The following is a 17,907-nucleotide window of genomic DNA, read 5'->3' on the forward strand; positions in this document are numbered from 1 at the left end:
GGAAGTGAGCTAACCGCCTTCCCAGAACAAATAGCGCTTTGCATTTTATGTGAGCAACTTGACAGAGTTTTAAAAATTGACTTTCAGATTTTGCTTTTTAAAAAAAACAACAACAACAACAACAAAAATCAGTAGAAAGAATGGAGACCTCCACCTGTGCAGCTTGCCCTTCTTCCCACTGGTACACCTCCAAAGTGTAAAGGCATGCTGATGGATCCGCCCAAGAAATGGCATTTCCAAACTTTTCTCAGCAGCCTGAGAAGTCTTCTGTACTGCAGCACTTTTCTTGCTGCTTGTCCAGCTTTTACCTGAATCTTTACTGCTCCTAATCCTTTACAAGGGCATGTAGCAAAAACTTTAGAAAATCAAGGTGCATTTCAGCTTTTATCAAGAATGTAAAAAATAATTACAGCATGCAGGAGACAAGGCTAGTCTTATGTTGCTCTCATGTTTTGCCCTCTTCTGCTGTCTTTTTATTTTAAATTAGAGTCATAGAAAATACATTTTGCTCTAAGGGAAAATCAATCTATACCAATTCTGGCAGATATTTGTCTTATCACCCTGAGTGTTTTTTAAGACCTGCGGTGATGGCAATTCCATGTGCTCTCTAGGCCTCTTATTCCTTGAAAATAGGAATTGTTACCTAATGTGTATTTGAAATGTAAGCCTATTATTTTCTGTCCTCTGAAGTGAATGTAAAAAGAATTACCGCAGGAAGGAGAAAGTGCGGGTTGATGGAGACACATCAGACTGCCTACCCACCTGATCGTATTGATGTAGTGGAGTCAAACTGGTCTCAAAGGGGCTCAGGGGAGGACTAAATCTCCATTTCCCCTAAAAAACTGGAGAGCCTCCTTCATCAGTCTCTCAGGATTTCCCTGGGCTGTGCAGCAGCCAGGTTAGGGGTAGAGGGGGGTTAGGCACAGCTTTAGCGCCACAGCACAGTGTGTTGTGCTTCACATGGGAAAGCTTGTATTCAGCACCAGATTGTGGAACAAAGAGTTTACTGTAGAAAATAAAAAAAATGCAATAGCTCATGCCCAACAAATGAACTACCTTTGTTATTGAATTTCATTCCCCTTGAAAGCAATTTCAAGGTAGAAACACGTGGGTATGGGGTGGAACTTGTTTGCCCGTTTTTAGTGCCAAGATTTCTCCCACAAAGCTCCAAAAAAAAAAAAGCTCCATTTTCTCCATAAAGGAACTGAAGGACATCTGTCTGATTTCAAGTAGATTGGCTGTAGGTACTGTACCTTAAAATACTCATCTTTTCCCACTAACTGCTATGTGGGAGTTATTCTCTGACTGAAAGAACCTTTTGTATTTTGTATCATACATACCAGCTCTAAGACATCACTTCATTATATTATTTTACTCCTCTGTCATGGGTACAGCTTAGTATTCCACTATATTAACAATCATTTAAGAATCTTTACTTGAGTGATACAGAGAAGGGCATTCAAAACAGAAACTAGGACTTGGCTGAGCAGGCAAATTACCAGTTTGAACACATTTGCTGAAAGAAACCCTCTCCTCAGCAGATGAGGAAAGTTAAGTCTCTCTTGTGATGTCATGAAATGGAGTTTACCGGTGGTATTCAAAGTAAAGCGACGCTAAAGGGAAAACATCATTATTTCCAGCTCTAATGATAGTAGGGGTTTATCTGCTATTGTTCTGTTTGGGTTTAGTTCTGAAGTTTTTTCAGGAGAGGTCATCTGAAGCCTATATCATACATATGGACACCCCTTGAAGGTGGGAATTTCAGTTTTTATTGTTTCCACATTCCATTTGAAAATACTGGGCAACATTTTCAAACATTTCAGATGTAGACATGCATCTACGTCTCTTTAGGAATCAAAGTTGAAGTCACCAATGACAGCATGTCTGAAAATAACATAGAATTGATTGGAAATCTGCATCCAATTTCTTCAAGTATAAGGTGGTCCAAGTCCATTTCAGAAAAGTAAGGAAAGATACTGGTCAAGGATTCTAGATATCAACGCCTGGGACAGTCAGCCAACAGTCTCAAAAATATCACTTGTAACTCAGTATTACAGGTATTGAATTCTGAGATAAGTATCAGATGAAGATGGAAACAGAGGGCTATCGGGACAGTGGAAAGGGGGAAAAAAAGGAGGACGAACTATGAACGCGGCTCAGGATGAGGACTGTTTCCAGTCTCTGTTTAACATGAGGACTAATCTGGGAAACACAGTGGGACCAAATCCTCTTGTGGTCAGTACTGCTACTCCTAAAGAAGCCTAAAGCTGAGTCATGGGATGTTTAGCTCTATAATTGTGTCCAGAGTGATAACTGTACATTAGATGTAATTCCTTAGAACTATGTTTGTTTCTACAAGTCTCAAAAGGAACCACCATTAGATAAGCAGAGGAAAAAAAAAATCATCATCAGTGTAAAAATCCTACTTTCTGTTTATAGTGCAACCCTGTATCCATGGATAGTATTCTTTGTGAAAAAGGATGGTAGGTCTCATCATCTGGAGATACAGCACTGGGATTGCAATGGACTTCAGCTGTGGGAAAGAATTGGGAACATTTTTGCATTATAATAACTTGGTTTAATATGTTCAGAAAGAACTTGCCTATGAAGTTTTAATGTCCTTGGGGAAATAATAGAAATCAGCACTTTTTTCAAAAAACAAGTAGGAATGTTTGGTCCTATTCCTTTTTCAGAATACAGCCCTGCAACAATTTCTCTATCTTTGAAGGCAAAACCTTCTGCTGGGATTCTACTGGTTTAAAAAGGCTCACAACATGACCTGTTTAGCTTTCCGTAATCCCCAAGATCTTTGCTCTTTTGGGAATGCAACTCCAGTTAGAGAGCACCATAGTCTATCTCAAGACAACGGTGCTCCCTAACTGGGAATAGGTCCCATGTGAGTGTCAGCCAGCTGGCAGAGGGTAGAATATTCCTTAGGTGCCTAAGGTGGCAGCTGAGCAGGGAGTTCCTGTCCTTTTGTAGAAGAGCCATCCCAGGATTTTAAGAGCTTTCTTATTTTCCCTAGTACAGCAAAAGCCATCTGTAACGTTGCCATTAATTGCCAAATGGAAGCCTGGCACAGACAAAGCAGTGAAAAGTTTCCTTTTTCTTTCCATTAGTTAGGATTTGACTGTCACCATATGGAATTTATTGTGGTACATATCCATTACAGTCTATGCAGTGTACGCAGTTTTTCTTACCAATCTTAAAATTCGTATCTGGAGAAGTCATGGGAAGCAAATCTGCATTGAAAGTTGAACTTGTTCCATTAGAATGTAGACTCCACAAAGCCTGGGATGGTGATCTGTGGTTTAAATGCTTTGGTGTAGATCCAGAAGTTGCATCTGACCCACTCCAGTCTGAAATCAGAGAGTGGGAGATGCAGAAATAAAATTATGTACAGGTGCCACATCTCAAAGTACCAGAGAGCAGAAAGGAGAATGGTCTGTGCTTGCTTTCTGTGCCATCCTTATTCCTGCCTAGAGGCTGGGGGGCTCTGTGCCTCACAGTGCACAATTCCCGATTTAATTTTTACATTAGCTCCATTACGCTTGTGCAGGTGAGGCTATACACCAGCAACTCAGTATTCTATTTCCCCTTGAGGACCCAGTCTAGTAATACTAATTTGATAAGGTCACACAGAAGGAGGCAGGAGTCACACGAAGGGTAGGAATTGCAGCCTCATCCTTCTTGCATCACACAACACTGTGCTGGCTCCTGCTCAAGGGGGAACAGTCCGGTAGCTACTGAGGGCACTTGTGCTGAATTCTCCCTCTGCAAATGGAAAGCTGCCTCTTCCTCAGCAGCACAAAGTGCAAGGGATGCTGGTCACAAGACACAGGTATTAATACAGGATTTTTAGTCTGGTTTCCTGAAAACCAACTAGTTAAGCTTCTCCTTTGTTATACCCATTCATACCATCATTTAATTTTGATAGACACACAGAGTTATTAAATTCTTCCACATTTCAGTAAAAAATCAACATCACTGGAGTAGACCAGAATAAGCCCATGCTATTCCTTGCTGAGCTGGCAAATAAAAGAATCTTAGAATAATTTAGATTGGAAGGGAACTTTGGAGGTCTTTGCTCCAACCTCCTGCCCAGAGTTGGATCAAGTGGGTCTGGCATCTGTCCAACTAAATTACTCTTCAAGGAAGGGACTCCCTCCACCATCTCTCTGCGTCACTACCACCCAACTAGCAAAAAAAGAGTGTTTATTTATAAATAATGTGAATTTCCATCACTTGTGGCTTGGGTCCATTGCCTCTTGTCTTCTTGCTGTGCACCTCTGAAATTCCATCTCTTTTCTGTAACTGCCCCTCAGATAGCCAAAGACAGCAAGACATCTCCCTTCTTCCCAGGCTGAGCAAATCCAGCTACTGCACATAAAAATTGCAACTTGTATGCCCAGTATTCTGTATAAATTTCAGAATCTCAGCTATATGAAGACTGGAAAGCCACCAAAAATATGGCTCACATAAGGGAGCACTGAATGGCATGTGAGAAGAGAATTAAGAGACCAAGCTGAAATACATTTTGGAAATCTGCAGTTTTCGCTGCATGCTGTCACCCTGTCATCATATCACAAGCAGTTAATGCAAGAGGATAAAGACCTATTAAAGAACAGTTATCCAATGCAATGCAGAAGGGCTGTTGAGAGGAGCCTTATTTCTTAATGCAGAACAAATGTGACACCAGTAGCAGACGAAGATTTATGAGTCAACTGAACAAACCCCTTCAGTGCTTACCAGAATAACTACTCAGACGAAATCTTCCCCAGCAGAAGTGTACTCGGCACTGCTTCACTACTTCATCCTTCATTAGGCAGTGAAACACAAAGATAAAGAACCCTAAAGAAGAAAGGAGAGATTCATGGGTTTTCATGTGTGTTCTCCAATCTGCCGCCCCTTTTCTAAACTTCTGTCATGCCACTGATACCAATGTGTTCTGTGCGGGCAAAGTGTCCCTGGCCCAGCACCAGGATCTTTAAGATCTCTTCCAACCCAAGCCACTCTACTATTTTATAATCATGTTGGCCAAGAGTTGCACTGACTTCTTCGTGCATGTGAAGGTAATAGGAAGAGTTTTCTGCAGATCTGGTTTAAGAATAATCTGCAAGTTGATTCTATCAGCCCTTTTTATGCCCAGATGAAAAGGATCGTACCAGTTCCTGACAAGGTGCATTTATCGGGACCTGTGTTTCCAAGGCATGAATTTATGTCTTTAATAGTCTACCTATCACAGCAACTTATCTGAACACTGTCATCCCACTGTAACAGAGCTTTCCTTTTAAAATAGCTAAAGCCTCTAACACAAAAGCAGTATCAGTTCTCCTCTTCCCCATGCTTGAGTGACATGATATTACAGATGTATTGTTATTTCACATTCCTAAACCCTTGTGTTTATAGCACTACTCCATTCTGAAATTACCTTGCAAGGTGTTAAAAATGCTGAAGAGATACAAGAAAAATATCCTCACTGCTCCCCAGGCAAAAAAGGCAAAGCCCCACGTTAACCCCAAAAGAAACATCAGGCTGAAAGCACTTTTGAGGTCTTGGAGAGCACCCCGTTTCCAGAATCTGGATGTCTTTTGTGTCCTTGTTTTCACAGAGTGGATTTGAAGGAGAACAATGATGAACATAGCTGTATTCATCAAAAATATTAAGAAGAAATAGGCCACGACAGAGATGTAGAACACAGTGTTGTCCTGGATCCAGCAACTGCAAGAAAGGGAGGTAAGTATTCAGCAAGAAGTTTTGTGAGGGGGAAATTCAGGAAGCTGGTTCCCCAAATAAGCATTCTGTATGGTTATCCAATGCCTAGTTAGGGGCATTCCCTTGCACTTGTTATTTTCCCCCAGTGAGGACATTCACAGAATGCCTGCACTTGTCTTTTTTATGGATGTTATGGAAATTTGGTACCTTTAAGACACGGATATTTCTGCCAAATTTAGATAAACCTGATGATTGTTTCACAACCTAACAACATATAAACGCAAAGACATGCTGCCTTAGGAAAACCAAGTTGAATATGACTTAGCTAGGGGTCTAAATAATAGCATACCACTGCTTAGCTTTTCCTTAGGCATGAATTAATGAATTTTACTTCTATTTTTCTTTGTGTCTTTTTTGTTAAAGATGGGGACCAACTTTCCCTTTGAGGTGTCACAGGTGTGTAGCCTCTCTGATGAGAGAAAACTCAAACACTCCAGGTAATCTTCACCAACAAGTGATTGTGCTAAACAAGAAGCAGGTGGAAAAATGAAAGCATTCTTTGCTATAGAAGCATTTTAAAAAAGGATGAAAGAAGGCAGTGTTTTCCCACTGGAAAAGGGAAGAGTTTGAGACTACTGAAATAAAACTACTTGAAATTATGATGAGACAATGATGTGAATTGACATTAAAAAAAAAACATAACAGAAGGAAATGTGCAAAATACTGGAGCAATCATTGTGCCTTTAGATTTTTACCAGAAACCCAGAACATGCAGAAGCACATACAAATATCCCATTAGACTGCATTAATGCAATGAAAGAACAGAAACTAAAAATGGAGTTGACTGGCAGAAACCCTCCCTGTCCTCAAGCCAAGTTCACCGATGTGAAAACTACTCCATGTAGTAGCCATGCATTCAAAATGTTCCTATGAACCAGAACCACTGAAAGGAGAGGGTAAAGATGAAAGAGAGGAGACAAAAGTGAGTTATTTCTGGTTATCCCTTGTATTTTTCATATATTCTGGTGACCATCAAAAAGCTTCAAGTATTATACTTACAAATTGCTGTAAGGATGGCTCTTAGAGAGTGACCCATTGCCATAGAAGTCTTTATTTATAATGAGCACAAGAGTAATCACAATAGCTGGTATTCCTCATGTGGAAAGCAAAAGAAAAATAAATAGTTTGATTCAAAAGAAAAAATTCAGAATATGGAAAGATGTCAGATAATCTCTGAGATGTAATTACAGCAGACATGTGCATCTTTGGATCAAATTCTACCCCCAGAGCTCCTTGTAAAACAACTGTAATTAAGTGTGTAGCATAGCAGGTTTGATCTCCTTATTTATGCAAATTACAAATGAGTAGGCATAAAAATATCTGTGTTTGCAAAATGTTTCTGAGCCTTCAAACATCTCCAGAAGGGATCCAATCTGGTAAAATAAAACCAAATGATTATTACAAAAGCTGAGTGTCAAAGGATAAGCAGACCACAGCATTTTGTTTTAAGAGCTCATAGAGACACGTGTTTCCCAGGCAGTGCTTTATCAGTCTTCCCTTTCACACATTTCCCAGTTTTTTTTCAGTTCTGGCTTTTTCTGTAGAGAACAGCTGCTGCCAACAGCACCATCAAGGATGGCTGCCCCTAAGAACAATTGTGTGGGACATCAGATTTGAGGATAGGGATGATAATATGCTGCACACTATTCAAGAGCAAAAAAACCCAAACCTTTAAAACGGCATCTAATGGTGACCCAAATAATACAGCCCAAATTCTGCTCTATGTCAGTGCCTCCGGTAACACCTTTTCTAACAGGTGAACCAGAATTTGGGTTCTTTTTGGTACGTTTCTCCCAAAACAGGTCTCTGATACTTGTCAAGGGAAGTCCTTGGGAGAGCCATGAATGAAAGCCAAATCCATTCTGTGCATGGGAATCAGTTAGAGAATGCCAAAAATGGACACAAGGCTCAGAGAAGGAATTAAAATCACCTCTGAGCATCCTCACACAGGGGTGAAGGCTGTGGGCAGCATTACTGCCACTCACGTGAGGTACCCTGATAAATCATCCTGTAAAGAGAAGAGGAGTAAGAAAGCAGTGCCTTACACCCACTTTCAGTTGCGTATGACTGTGCAGGGACCAACAAACACTCTCTGCTAATGTCTCCCAGGACAGAAGAAATTTAAGCTGAACAGCCTAGAGGAAGAGATCCATCCTTACAGCGCAGGGTGTGCATCACATTTCTGCGAGCTCAGTGTCTTCACTTATTTCTGTAAAAATGCCCCAATCATAGAGAAGCTGACAAGCACAGAAGTGGAGAGGAACTCAGTCTACTTACCCCAGCCAGCAATGCAGCATTTTAGGATGTACTTTGGGACATAAACATTGAAAACTTTGACAAGAGCCAAATAAAAGTGAACAGACTCCAGGCACATCCACGTGAATGCTGCAAGAAGGAAATAGTGGAGGAGCATGGCCACAGTGATGCAGAGGCCTGGCTGGTTGAACGAGGTCAGCCAGGAGTTGGTGAGGAAGACAATGTTCAGCATCAGCAGCGCAGCACAAAGGTTGAGCAGGATTTTTGAGGGGTTGTCTCTCCGCACCTTCCTAAAAGAAAGGGGAAAGTCCGCAAGGTTATCACTGCATCATTCAACTTACAGCCTATTTACTCCCTACAGGAGTGGGTTTGCAGTCTAACCCTAACCCTATGCACAGGAATATTCCAGATTCTTGATGTAATATCTCACCCATGTCCAGGGGTAAATTTTTGAAATTACAGGAATTTTTACTCTTTACAGACATTTTACTGTGAGAGTGGTGAGGCCCTGGCACAGGTTGCCCAGAGAAGCTGTGGCTGCTCTGTCCCTGGAAGTGTTCAAGGCCATGTTGGATAGGGCTTGGAGCAATGTGGTCTAGGGGAAAGTGTCCCTACCAATGGCAAGGTGGTGGAACTAGAGGACCTTTTAGTAATCCCTTCCAATCCAAAGCATTCAATGACTTTGTGAAATTTAGGAACATAAAAATTGCTGAACAGTAAAGATAGGTGCTTGTATTGAAGTAGAAGTATTCAAATCTCTCTAATTTTGCACCAGACATCAAAATAAAGCAATATTTATACTCTCAGTCTTACACCTTTTATGCATCACAGCATCAAATACTAGCAAACATTCTGATAATTGCTGCAAATTCCTTATTGCCGAAATATTGAAATCAGTGTAAGAAAAAGGATCCTACTTACTCAAGGGTTAGGTACGTCATGAGCGTTATTCCCAAAAAAAGTGAAGAAGCACCACATCCTGCATAGCTTATCAAAGTTAATATATGATCATGTGTGACATCTATTTCTGTCCGGGCCAAGTCCTGTGTTACAAGATAAAGAAACACAGTTGTTTGCCAAGACAGATTTAGAAAATTCCTTTCACATATTGAAATTACTGTTCTGCTTACTGCTACTTTTGGAGATTTTCCATTAATATATTTATGCGTTTCTTATCCTATAGTCCCACAGAATATTCAAACTAGTAAATGGCAAATTAGCCAAAAGTATCCGGCAATAAGTTGTGAAGCTAGAAAAGCTGTTCTTCAGAAACCACAAATTGAATATGGATTCCAAGATCTTACCAAAATTATTTCACCGGGAGCTCACTTTGTAGGAGAAACTACTTTGTTTCAGTGGCAGCTGCCATGCTTGGGAACTGCACAAATCTACTAAATGCCTCAGAGCATGGTCAATCCTCCCTGTCCAGGAAGCACCACTGCAAAATCAGACAGGAGGCTGGGCCCCGCTTCTCCACAGCTGCTGCCAGGAGGAACACTGAGAGGATTTTGTTTTTCCCTGACACAGCTTCTCTTCTATTTTGACTAGTAACCTACATGTCCAATGTCCCATGGATGATGCTGCTGAAGACCTGTAGCTGTGCTGATTACCAAAGTGACAGTGCGAGGTGTGATCTGAAAATCAGACTGAATTCTTCTTGCTTGAACAAAAACTTAAGCAAGTGTCTGGAATCTGAACCATCTCAATTCCTTCTTGTAAAGCCACAATTTTACTCCCAGGAGAGCTTTTGCCTCTGGAGCAGGGTCATGCTGACAGGGGAAGCATCCAAAGGCAAAGGTGGGGCCTCACCCCATCCTGTGGGCTGTGTCCTACCAGGAATAGACAATTTAATCTACCTGATTTGCTTAGAACCCACCTGTCTCTTTGCCTTTTGTGCAGCCCATTCTCAGGCAGTTGTACCAGCTTTTGACATTTTGCTTTTAGGGGCAGTTTTCTCTATATTGCAGAGAAATAAGAGGTGCTAGATAATGACATCTCCTATATTTATACTAAACTTCACTTTCTGATGGAGCATAGATAAAACTTTCAAGAAGGTGTAATGTCATTAGTTGTCGCTGGCAGTTGATAAATTTAACACAGTATTTCCAACACATATTAAGGTTGATTAAGTTACACTGCAAAGTACAAACTACATCTGTAAAACAAAACTGCCTCAAAGCAGTTTAAAGGACTTTACACCATTAAATTATTATTACTGTTTTCTTTGTATTGCTGATTTTGGCAACATTGCAGATATCTAAGAGCTTGTATAGATATGAATCTCCCACCTCTTCTCCAAAGCTAGAGATGACTTTGTTTAGCACCACGGGACTTTCTGGGAGATGATTCATGGTGTACTCACCAGTAGGACTCCAAAATGGGTAAGATGGTTACAGAAACAGATTGTATAATTCATATCTGTATATTCCATTTCACACCCCGATGTATTCCAACCACCCAGTCCATCTGTGTAATAAAGAAAAAGGATTTTTAAGCAGAGTTAGTCATCCTCCATCATTTATAGCTCTGCAGCTTGCAGGGTGTGTGAAGACAAGCTCAAGTTAGTACAGATTGCAGGGTCATTTAGCAGCACACAAGTGAGATTTCACACTGAAACACATCTTCTGTAGTTGCCTGAGGACCTCAAAATTTGGATGAAAGCTTTTAGTGGAATGAAGAAATATTTAAAGTCATTTACATATCTGTACTCATAGAAAGAAGATAAAGAACCTAGTGCTGGGGGAGATTGTGCTGGAGGGTGCGGAAACAGAAGAAAAGAAACACACAGGGCAGAGGGTTTGTTTAGGCAGAGTGCAGCACTGAAACAGCCAGGTCTTCCCTGGTAAGACCGAATGTTATGACCCTATTTTTGTGGTCTGCATCACACATTCAGAAGCTAAGATTCTGATCAAAAACAAGCAAATCATTTCTACTCCTAGTGATTGTAGAGGAAACCTCTCCCACATGCTCCGAGTTAACCCAATTCTCAGTTATCTCTCTCCAGTGATTGTCTGAGCCATTTTAAAGACCTAATCCCAGCAAAGCCCCTATTGTATTCCCTGAAGTCATGGTAAGAGTTCATCTGAATTTCTGCCTTTTTCTTTAGCAAAGTCTTCTTATTTGTGCAGACGCAGCACTGCACACTGCCATATCCAGGTCCCTGGGGAAAACACTGAGTACTGAAGTGTTGATATCAACACAAAGCAGCAGCACACACTCAACTTTCAAGGTGCAATGTCAAGAAACCAAAGCCTCTGGGGACAGAGCCAGCACAGCAAATAACACTTACTGTTTTTCCCGAAGTCCCAAAAGACGCAGTGTACTGCTGCATTGCCCTGGAAACAGAAGAAAGGAGGCTGTGACATTTCTTCAGGACATATGCACTCCGTCTGCAGTTGCAGATGGTGTATCTCACCTCGAATTGGGGTGTATAACCAAGGCACTTGGATTTGATTACCCCTGCACTGCTTGGCAGCAAAGCCCACTTATGTCTGTGATTATTTGTGTGCGGTGCTGCAGGGGGTCTGTGTGTGAGTGGAGACACCACGAAATACGGGGCAGCCAGACACTTGGGCTTGAGGAGCCAGCCAGGATATTAGCCATCTCACCCATGGCACTAAACTAGCAGAGCCCCACTTTTTGCCTTCCCCTTTTCCAAGGGAAATCCTGCGAGTCAGTGATTTTCCCAGTTTTACCTGTATCTTTCAATACCTTGTAGTTTTTTAAGGACAGCAGCAAATCTGACAAATTGTTCACCTTAGACCAATTCCCGTGTCTAATCTCATTGGGTCCATGCGGTGTCTGAGATGTCACACCAAATTACTGGTGAAATTCAAAAGTTATGACTAAGACCTGCAATAACAATCTGAGATTTTATACATTTGGAAAAAAAAAAAAAAACCCTACAAGAAACCTTTACTTAAGAATTTCAGTAGTTCCCTCTCTCTGAAATCAGGCAGGAAAGGCAAGTGAGAGCTGAACAGATGTAAATGGATATTCAATCCAATAATTTCTCTTGGAGACATTCTAGTTTGTTACTCATAATGCTGCAAACTTTCCCAGGGCACAGATTCATTTACTTTTATTATTATTATATCATTAATAAAGTCTAATAATGCACAGAGTTTACAGGAAGCTGTTAAGATGTGTGATTTGCAGGCTGTCAAATATAATTAGGCACAGAGCCAAAGATGTAGGTTTGGATGACAACTCATTAAATATTTAATTAAGATAATTTTAAAAGGTCAAGGAAAAAAATCTGAAAGGTGCCAGATGGTCTGGTAAAAATGACAGAAGAGAGGGAATATCTGGGTGAAATTTCTGGGTATATATTTGCTGGATGGAAAGAGCATTTTGCCACGAAAACAGCAATTACAAGTCCTCATTAACTCAAACTCTAACCAAGTTCATCTTATTGAGTAATTTTCTTCTGCCTTGGGTTTGTAATGTAGTCATGAGGAGGCTGGACCTTAAACATTGGCAGCACAAAAATTCTGAGGAATTCAATCAACAAGTTTGACCCATGCCCACTTAAAAATAGACTAACCTCAAGTCTGTTTAGACTTTGACTAAGTTTAGACTTTAGGTTAAAGTCTAAACTTAAATTTAAAATAGACTTAAACAAAACAAAGCAATTTGATTTTTAAAACATCTTCGCAAGGTTTTGGGTTTTTTTAAAGTTCCTCTCTTTTGGTGACCTGACCTATTTTCCAAATTCAGATCAAGGATAAATCATTTCAGTCCAATCCAAGCCCCACTATTTTCTGACAAACAAACTATTCTTTGAAAAAAAAAATTGCCTAGATCAGAACAAGGAAACAGTAAGAATGTCCCTTGTTGCTAAGTATGGATTTAGAGTGCAGACACAAGCTGTAGTGACCTGCAAGGAATTATTAAACACTGAGATGTGTGTGGTCAGTCAGTGTTTGGGTCCATGCATCATGGAGAGGTGAGGCAGCAAGGTATTTTAAGTTTATTCCTGTTCCCAGTTTATTGAAAATGTGAAGTCAGCTTTGCCTTTTACCCCATCTCTGATGAAATGAACACATCCTACCCTGTTCTGGTCTATGTGGTGGAGAGTGACAGTCACGGGCTCGTTAAGGTTCTGAATTGATGCATTTTCAATGCTGGCACTCACAACATAAGTGTTCAACCTCTCCATCGTTAAACTGTCATCCTGCAGGGGGAAAGCACACACATGCAAAATGAATTCAAGATCTGGCCTGCGCTATTTTTTTTTAAACTGTATTCCTTGGATATGGTGATCAGCTAAACTCCAGAGGATGACCGATGTAATTTAGCTAATTGCTACATCATTAAAACAAGTAGTTAGCTGCAACTCAGGGACAGCATCAACATCAGCTGAAGCTGAACTGAGTTTCCGATGCACCAGCTAGATTGAGAAAGCTGCGTAATTGTTTCAGTACATTTAAACACTTGGTTGTACATCACTAAGCTCATTAGACAGGAGACACAACTGTGAATGCTCCTTCCTTGCACAAAGCATTGTTCGGCGCACTGTACAAGCCATCATTTCAAAGAAACGTCTCCCTTTCTAAATTATACCCACCTGGCCTTAAGAAAAGTAAGTACTAGAATAGTCATAAATCCTGCACATCCTGCTGCTATATTATTTTAATAGAGATAGAAGGCTCGAAATTATTTTTGTGGTACTCGGCATATGCTATGCATCATCCTTACGATCAGAGAAGGTTAGGGGGCATGTTCTTTGCCTGCATTACAAGAAGACTAGAATAACATCAGCTACAGAAAATGAAAAAAAAGTCTAAGGTCTACAGGCACTTCTCAGAGCATCCTTATGTCAGAGAAGGTTTTGCTGCCTGAGTACACTTTTCCTGCACATGCATCAGTCTGATGCTAATATGCCCAGAACAGATGATGCTGGGATTGGGATTTCTTTTTGTAGGCACTGAGAACAGCTGAGCCCATTCCTGCCGTGTTAGGGTTTGTTGGGAGCCATAGTTACCAGAAAAAGTGAAGTAGTGCCAAAAAACTTGAACTGGATCTTTGAATGCTTGTCTGGGTCAGAGTACTCGATGCCTAGGAAGTTCTTCAGGGATTTTGGCAAAAACACAGAGGCCAAAGCCTTTCTGAAAGGGTTTTCTTGAACACTGATCTGCAGGAGAAAGATGATATGCTCAGAGGTGCCATGCTCAGGTCAAATTCAAACTGAGGCAAAAGAGTAGGAGAATTGTCTGGTTTAGTCAGTGGTCCCTGAGGTGATACTTTGCTCTCACCTTGATATCCACACCTCTGTTGTAAGAGGCAATGCCAAAGGCCAGTCCTCCAAATAGGCCGGGATCTGGACGCAGCACCAAGAGGGCCAAGGACGTGGTTGTGACTGACATATTTCTCTCTGTGGAGCTAACCTTATAGCCCATCTCCTCAGACATCTTCAGGATACTTCAACAAGAGCAACAGAAAGAAAAAAAAAATAGAACTCTTGAAATGTAGTGCTGGTTTCATAATGCACACCCAAGAGACTAAAAGCCTTTGCTCTGATTTATGATCACCAGGAGCAGCCACTAGAGCAGAATGGGTCCATTTTGGGGTAGATGGCACTTTGTCTGCTCAGGCTCAGGTGATGGCAAGCAGTTGAGTTAGCATGATTCAGTGGCCTCTGGCAGGTGGAAGATACTCTCCCTGTGGGGACCACAGAAGGAGGTTCTGAGAAGACTTGAGTAAAAATCCACACCCAGTCAAAAACTGCACGTCATCTGGAAGGCAGTAACTTGTAAAATCTGCTCATTCGATTTTTTTCAATCATCTAATTGTACCAGGAGATGAAATACTGGAGCCAGAAGAATTTAGTCCGGTAGGAACCTCTGGAAGTCCATCCTCCAAATCCTCACCATGTCAGGCAGGATATGTTCTGAAGGCAGAGCTATTGCTCAGGGGCTTGTCCAGCAAAGCTTCAAATGGGCAAACTCTGTGGCCTTGCATTTGTCCTTGCCAAGGCCAGCTGCACTGCTCTGGACAGTGCTCTGCTCAGACATTCAAAACCAGGCAGCCGAGTTCCCTTTAAGACCTCAGAGAAGAGAAGTGTTTTTAAAGCTAAGAACCTCAACTTTAGCATGTGTGAAAATCACATCATCGATGCAGCATCCTAAATACAGATTTTGAAGACTAACATTGCATAGCTGTGTTTAAAAAGTCTTTATCAACAAGGGTAGAGGGTGGAAGAGAGTTATGTCCCTAGGCTGACCTGACCTCAGCCCTCACTGCTGAGCCACAAAGATCCTTGTGAGAGGAGATGACAGCTGGGCAGTCCCTGAGCTGCCTCCAGGCTGGGATGCCCATAGGGAACAATGCTGGAATGGAGACTTCTGCAGAACTGGCTCTGCCAAAGGCACCTTTGACAACACAATAACCAATTTCTGCTGGTAAAAACCTCAAATATGTTTAAGATCAAAGTATAGAAATTGCTAGCTCCAGTGATAATATTTCAATAGACTGAATAAATTACACCATAGTGCCATTTCAGCCTAGGAAGCCTCCTCTGGGCAAGTTATCTTGCTTACCTATTGGTTATTTTTCTAAAGTTCTCATCTTCTATTTCTTGCAGCAGAACATAGTCTAGTATAGCCAATACACTCTCTGCAAGTGTCACACTCACATCTGCAAGCTCTTCAATATCAGAAATTTTACTTGCAATGATTTCTAGCTCTTCCGCATGCAGTGTTGCATTAGGTAAGAGGTATAAAATATGCTGTACAACATCTTGTGCATTCTCTGGAAAAAAGAAAAGGAAGCGCACACAATTTATGTGGCATAGCTGTCTGTCCGGCCATACAGCTACATGTTTCTCTCGAGTGCTCCTGATCTATTACAAACTTATGTCCTAAGGATAAGTCAAAAAGCCCTCAACATGTCAATGAGACTGGCACAAACTTCTAAGTAAAATCTGCATACCCCAGATGGTATTTTAAGGAAGAAAATAGCATACTTTTCAAAAGAATACCATCCGTCACCTGCTTTTGGATTTGTAAAGACTATCCGCAAATAATATTTAGTTCTAACTTTGGTTGTTTACAAGAATTTGTGAACTACAAACTATTCTCACTGTTAGGCATAGCTAAAGTATAAACAGGTGGTAGAGTTCATCTCATAGCTTACATGAATTACAGCACCAGATGCTGATTAGTGCTTCTTTCCATGACATACGGTAAACTGCTTTATAGTGGTGTGCTAACAGAGCATATAGACGGGCAAAACCTGCCACATTATTCACTGGTTACTTACCTAGCTATAAATCTAAGTGTAGACTTTGAGACTAGATGATTCAATAGAGAATTTGGAAGCTCCTGCAAAATCCATCAACAATAAAGACCTTTAAGATGACCAGACGCGCAGGATGCACAAAAACAACCTTATTGCTTCTTCAAATGTGCAGCGTGAGCATTATCTAACTACAACTATTTTTACTGTGATTGACTGTGTCACTGAAGTATCTGGTGCCATACCGTCTGTTAGCTTGATATCTCGGAGGTCTAGAATATTATTTGGAAGTTTTTCCATTAATTTGAATTTAGTCACGTTTGGTTTCTTCCAAAAAGCTTGCTCAAGTTCAATACTAATTTCACTGAAAAATGAAAACAAAGCACATTGTTACAAGAAAAAACAGGTACTCATGATGTTCCTCATATTTCCCACTTAGGTAGCCAAGAATGCAATTTAATAACTCAACTTAAAATGGACTTTCAAGTCAGATCTGACTTAGCACTCATCGAGCAGAATGGCAGCAGAGCCCAAATGCCAGACCCACATGAAACACGCCTTGAGGTTTCAGAGGAGCCATTGAGAGGAGGCACAAAATGCTAAGGGGCCCGGTTTCCCCTTCCTGCCCAAGCAGAAAGTCGGGTCCCTGCAGTGACAGCAGGTTCTGCCTACAGGTGATGGGAATGATGCCACACCCTTTTCCTGCAGCCCATGCAGGACAAGCCCTGGATTTCTTTGTATATTCATTGGCATGGCACTGCTGTGTGCCGTGGCAGACCACTATCTGATTTGCCATTACAAAACCTGCTGCTCTTCCATGGAAGGATCAATACAAGATGTCTTGTCACTCACCAGCTCCTCTGAGCAGACTGCAGAGGGTTTTTCCTGCAGCTGACCTCTGTCTCAGAGGCTGGACTTGTTACAGGCCAGGAATAATTCCCGTTGTACCTTGTGACGAAAAAGCTTTCTGGACAACCCACTAGTGCTGAGGAGGAAATAAATAAAAGCTCTTTACAAAGATTCAATAGTCAAAAACAAGACTCCGCCCCCACACCAGGTGGGCCAGCTGCCCTGTAGATCTGGTTTCCTGATGGGAATGAGTTCTAATTTGCAGACCAGGTAAGGGCATTTTACTGAGGTTTACGGTCTATTAGAAAACATTTTGTTTAAATATTTCATCTCTTCTCCTACATTTTTTTTCTCCTTTGTTCGACAAGTTCAGTTCTCAGGTAGAGAGTTTCCAGCATCACAAACCGTATTCAATGACCGAACACCCTCCAGGCTTCTCTAATCTATCAGAAAGTGCTTTACATTGCCCCTTATTAACCCCTCAATGTCTTCCCTCCAGACTTGCTTTATCATCTGCAACTGATATTTCGTAAATTATTGCTATAAAAAGGGTTTTGAATCTCAGGTATATCTGTTAGCTCTTATCTCCGGCTTACTCCTGTTTTTTAAGGAAGAACAGAGACAGTAACCAAACCAGCAAAATACTTATTTGCCATCTGAGGACTGTTCCAATGTGCAGAGGCATTGAGAAAATGCTGGCAGGTAGATTTGGTTCGGTTGTTTGGTTTCAGTCTTCCTGGGGTACTTGCCACCACCGGGAACTCCTGGATTTGTAGCTCGTCAGCTATA

The 17,907-nt window shown here is 41.2% G+C and overlaps 1 protein-coding gene across 1 annotated transcript in view; it reads right to left on the reverse strand.

The window, feature by feature from the left end:
* ADGRG4 (adhesion G protein-coupled receptor G4) overlaps positions 1–17,907 on the reverse strand; it is a 36,679-nt gene that overhangs the window by 7,207 nt on the left and 11,565 nt on the right. Inside the window, exons 10-23 of the mRNA XM_077185852.1 lie at positions 17,122–17,254; positions 16,515–16,633; positions 15,573–15,783; positions 14,289–14,454; positions 14,018–14,167; positions 13,085–13,207; positions 11,321–11,366; positions 10,394–10,497; positions 8,953–9,074; positions 8,053–8,321; positions 6,775–6,868; positions 5,432–5,721; positions 4,750–4,851; positions 3,201–3,359 (exon numbers count right to left, since the gene is read on the reverse strand). Coding sequence (XP_077041967.1) covers positions 3,201–3,359; positions 4,750–4,851; positions 5,432–5,721; positions 6,775–6,868; positions 8,053–8,321; positions 8,953–9,074; positions 10,394–10,497; positions 11,321–11,366; positions 13,085–13,207; positions 14,018–14,167; positions 14,289–14,454; positions 15,573–15,783; positions 16,515–16,633; positions 17,122–17,254 — 2,088 coding nt within the window. The remainder of the gene's footprint in view (positions 1–3,200; positions 3,360–4,749; positions 4,852–5,431; positions 5,722–6,774; positions 6,869–8,052; positions 8,322–8,952; positions 9,075–10,393; positions 10,498–11,320; positions 11,367–13,084; positions 13,208–14,017; positions 14,168–14,288; positions 14,455–15,572; positions 15,784–16,514; positions 16,634–17,121; positions 17,255–17,907) is intronic.

Source organism: Agelaius phoeniceus, chromosome 14, assembly GCF_051311805.1.
Source record: "Agelaius phoeniceus isolate bAgePho1 chromosome 14, bAgePho1.hap1, whole genome shotgun sequence".
NCBI classification, from domain to species: Eukaryota; Metazoa; Chordata; class Aves; order Passeriformes; family Icteridae; genus Agelaius; species Agelaius phoeniceus.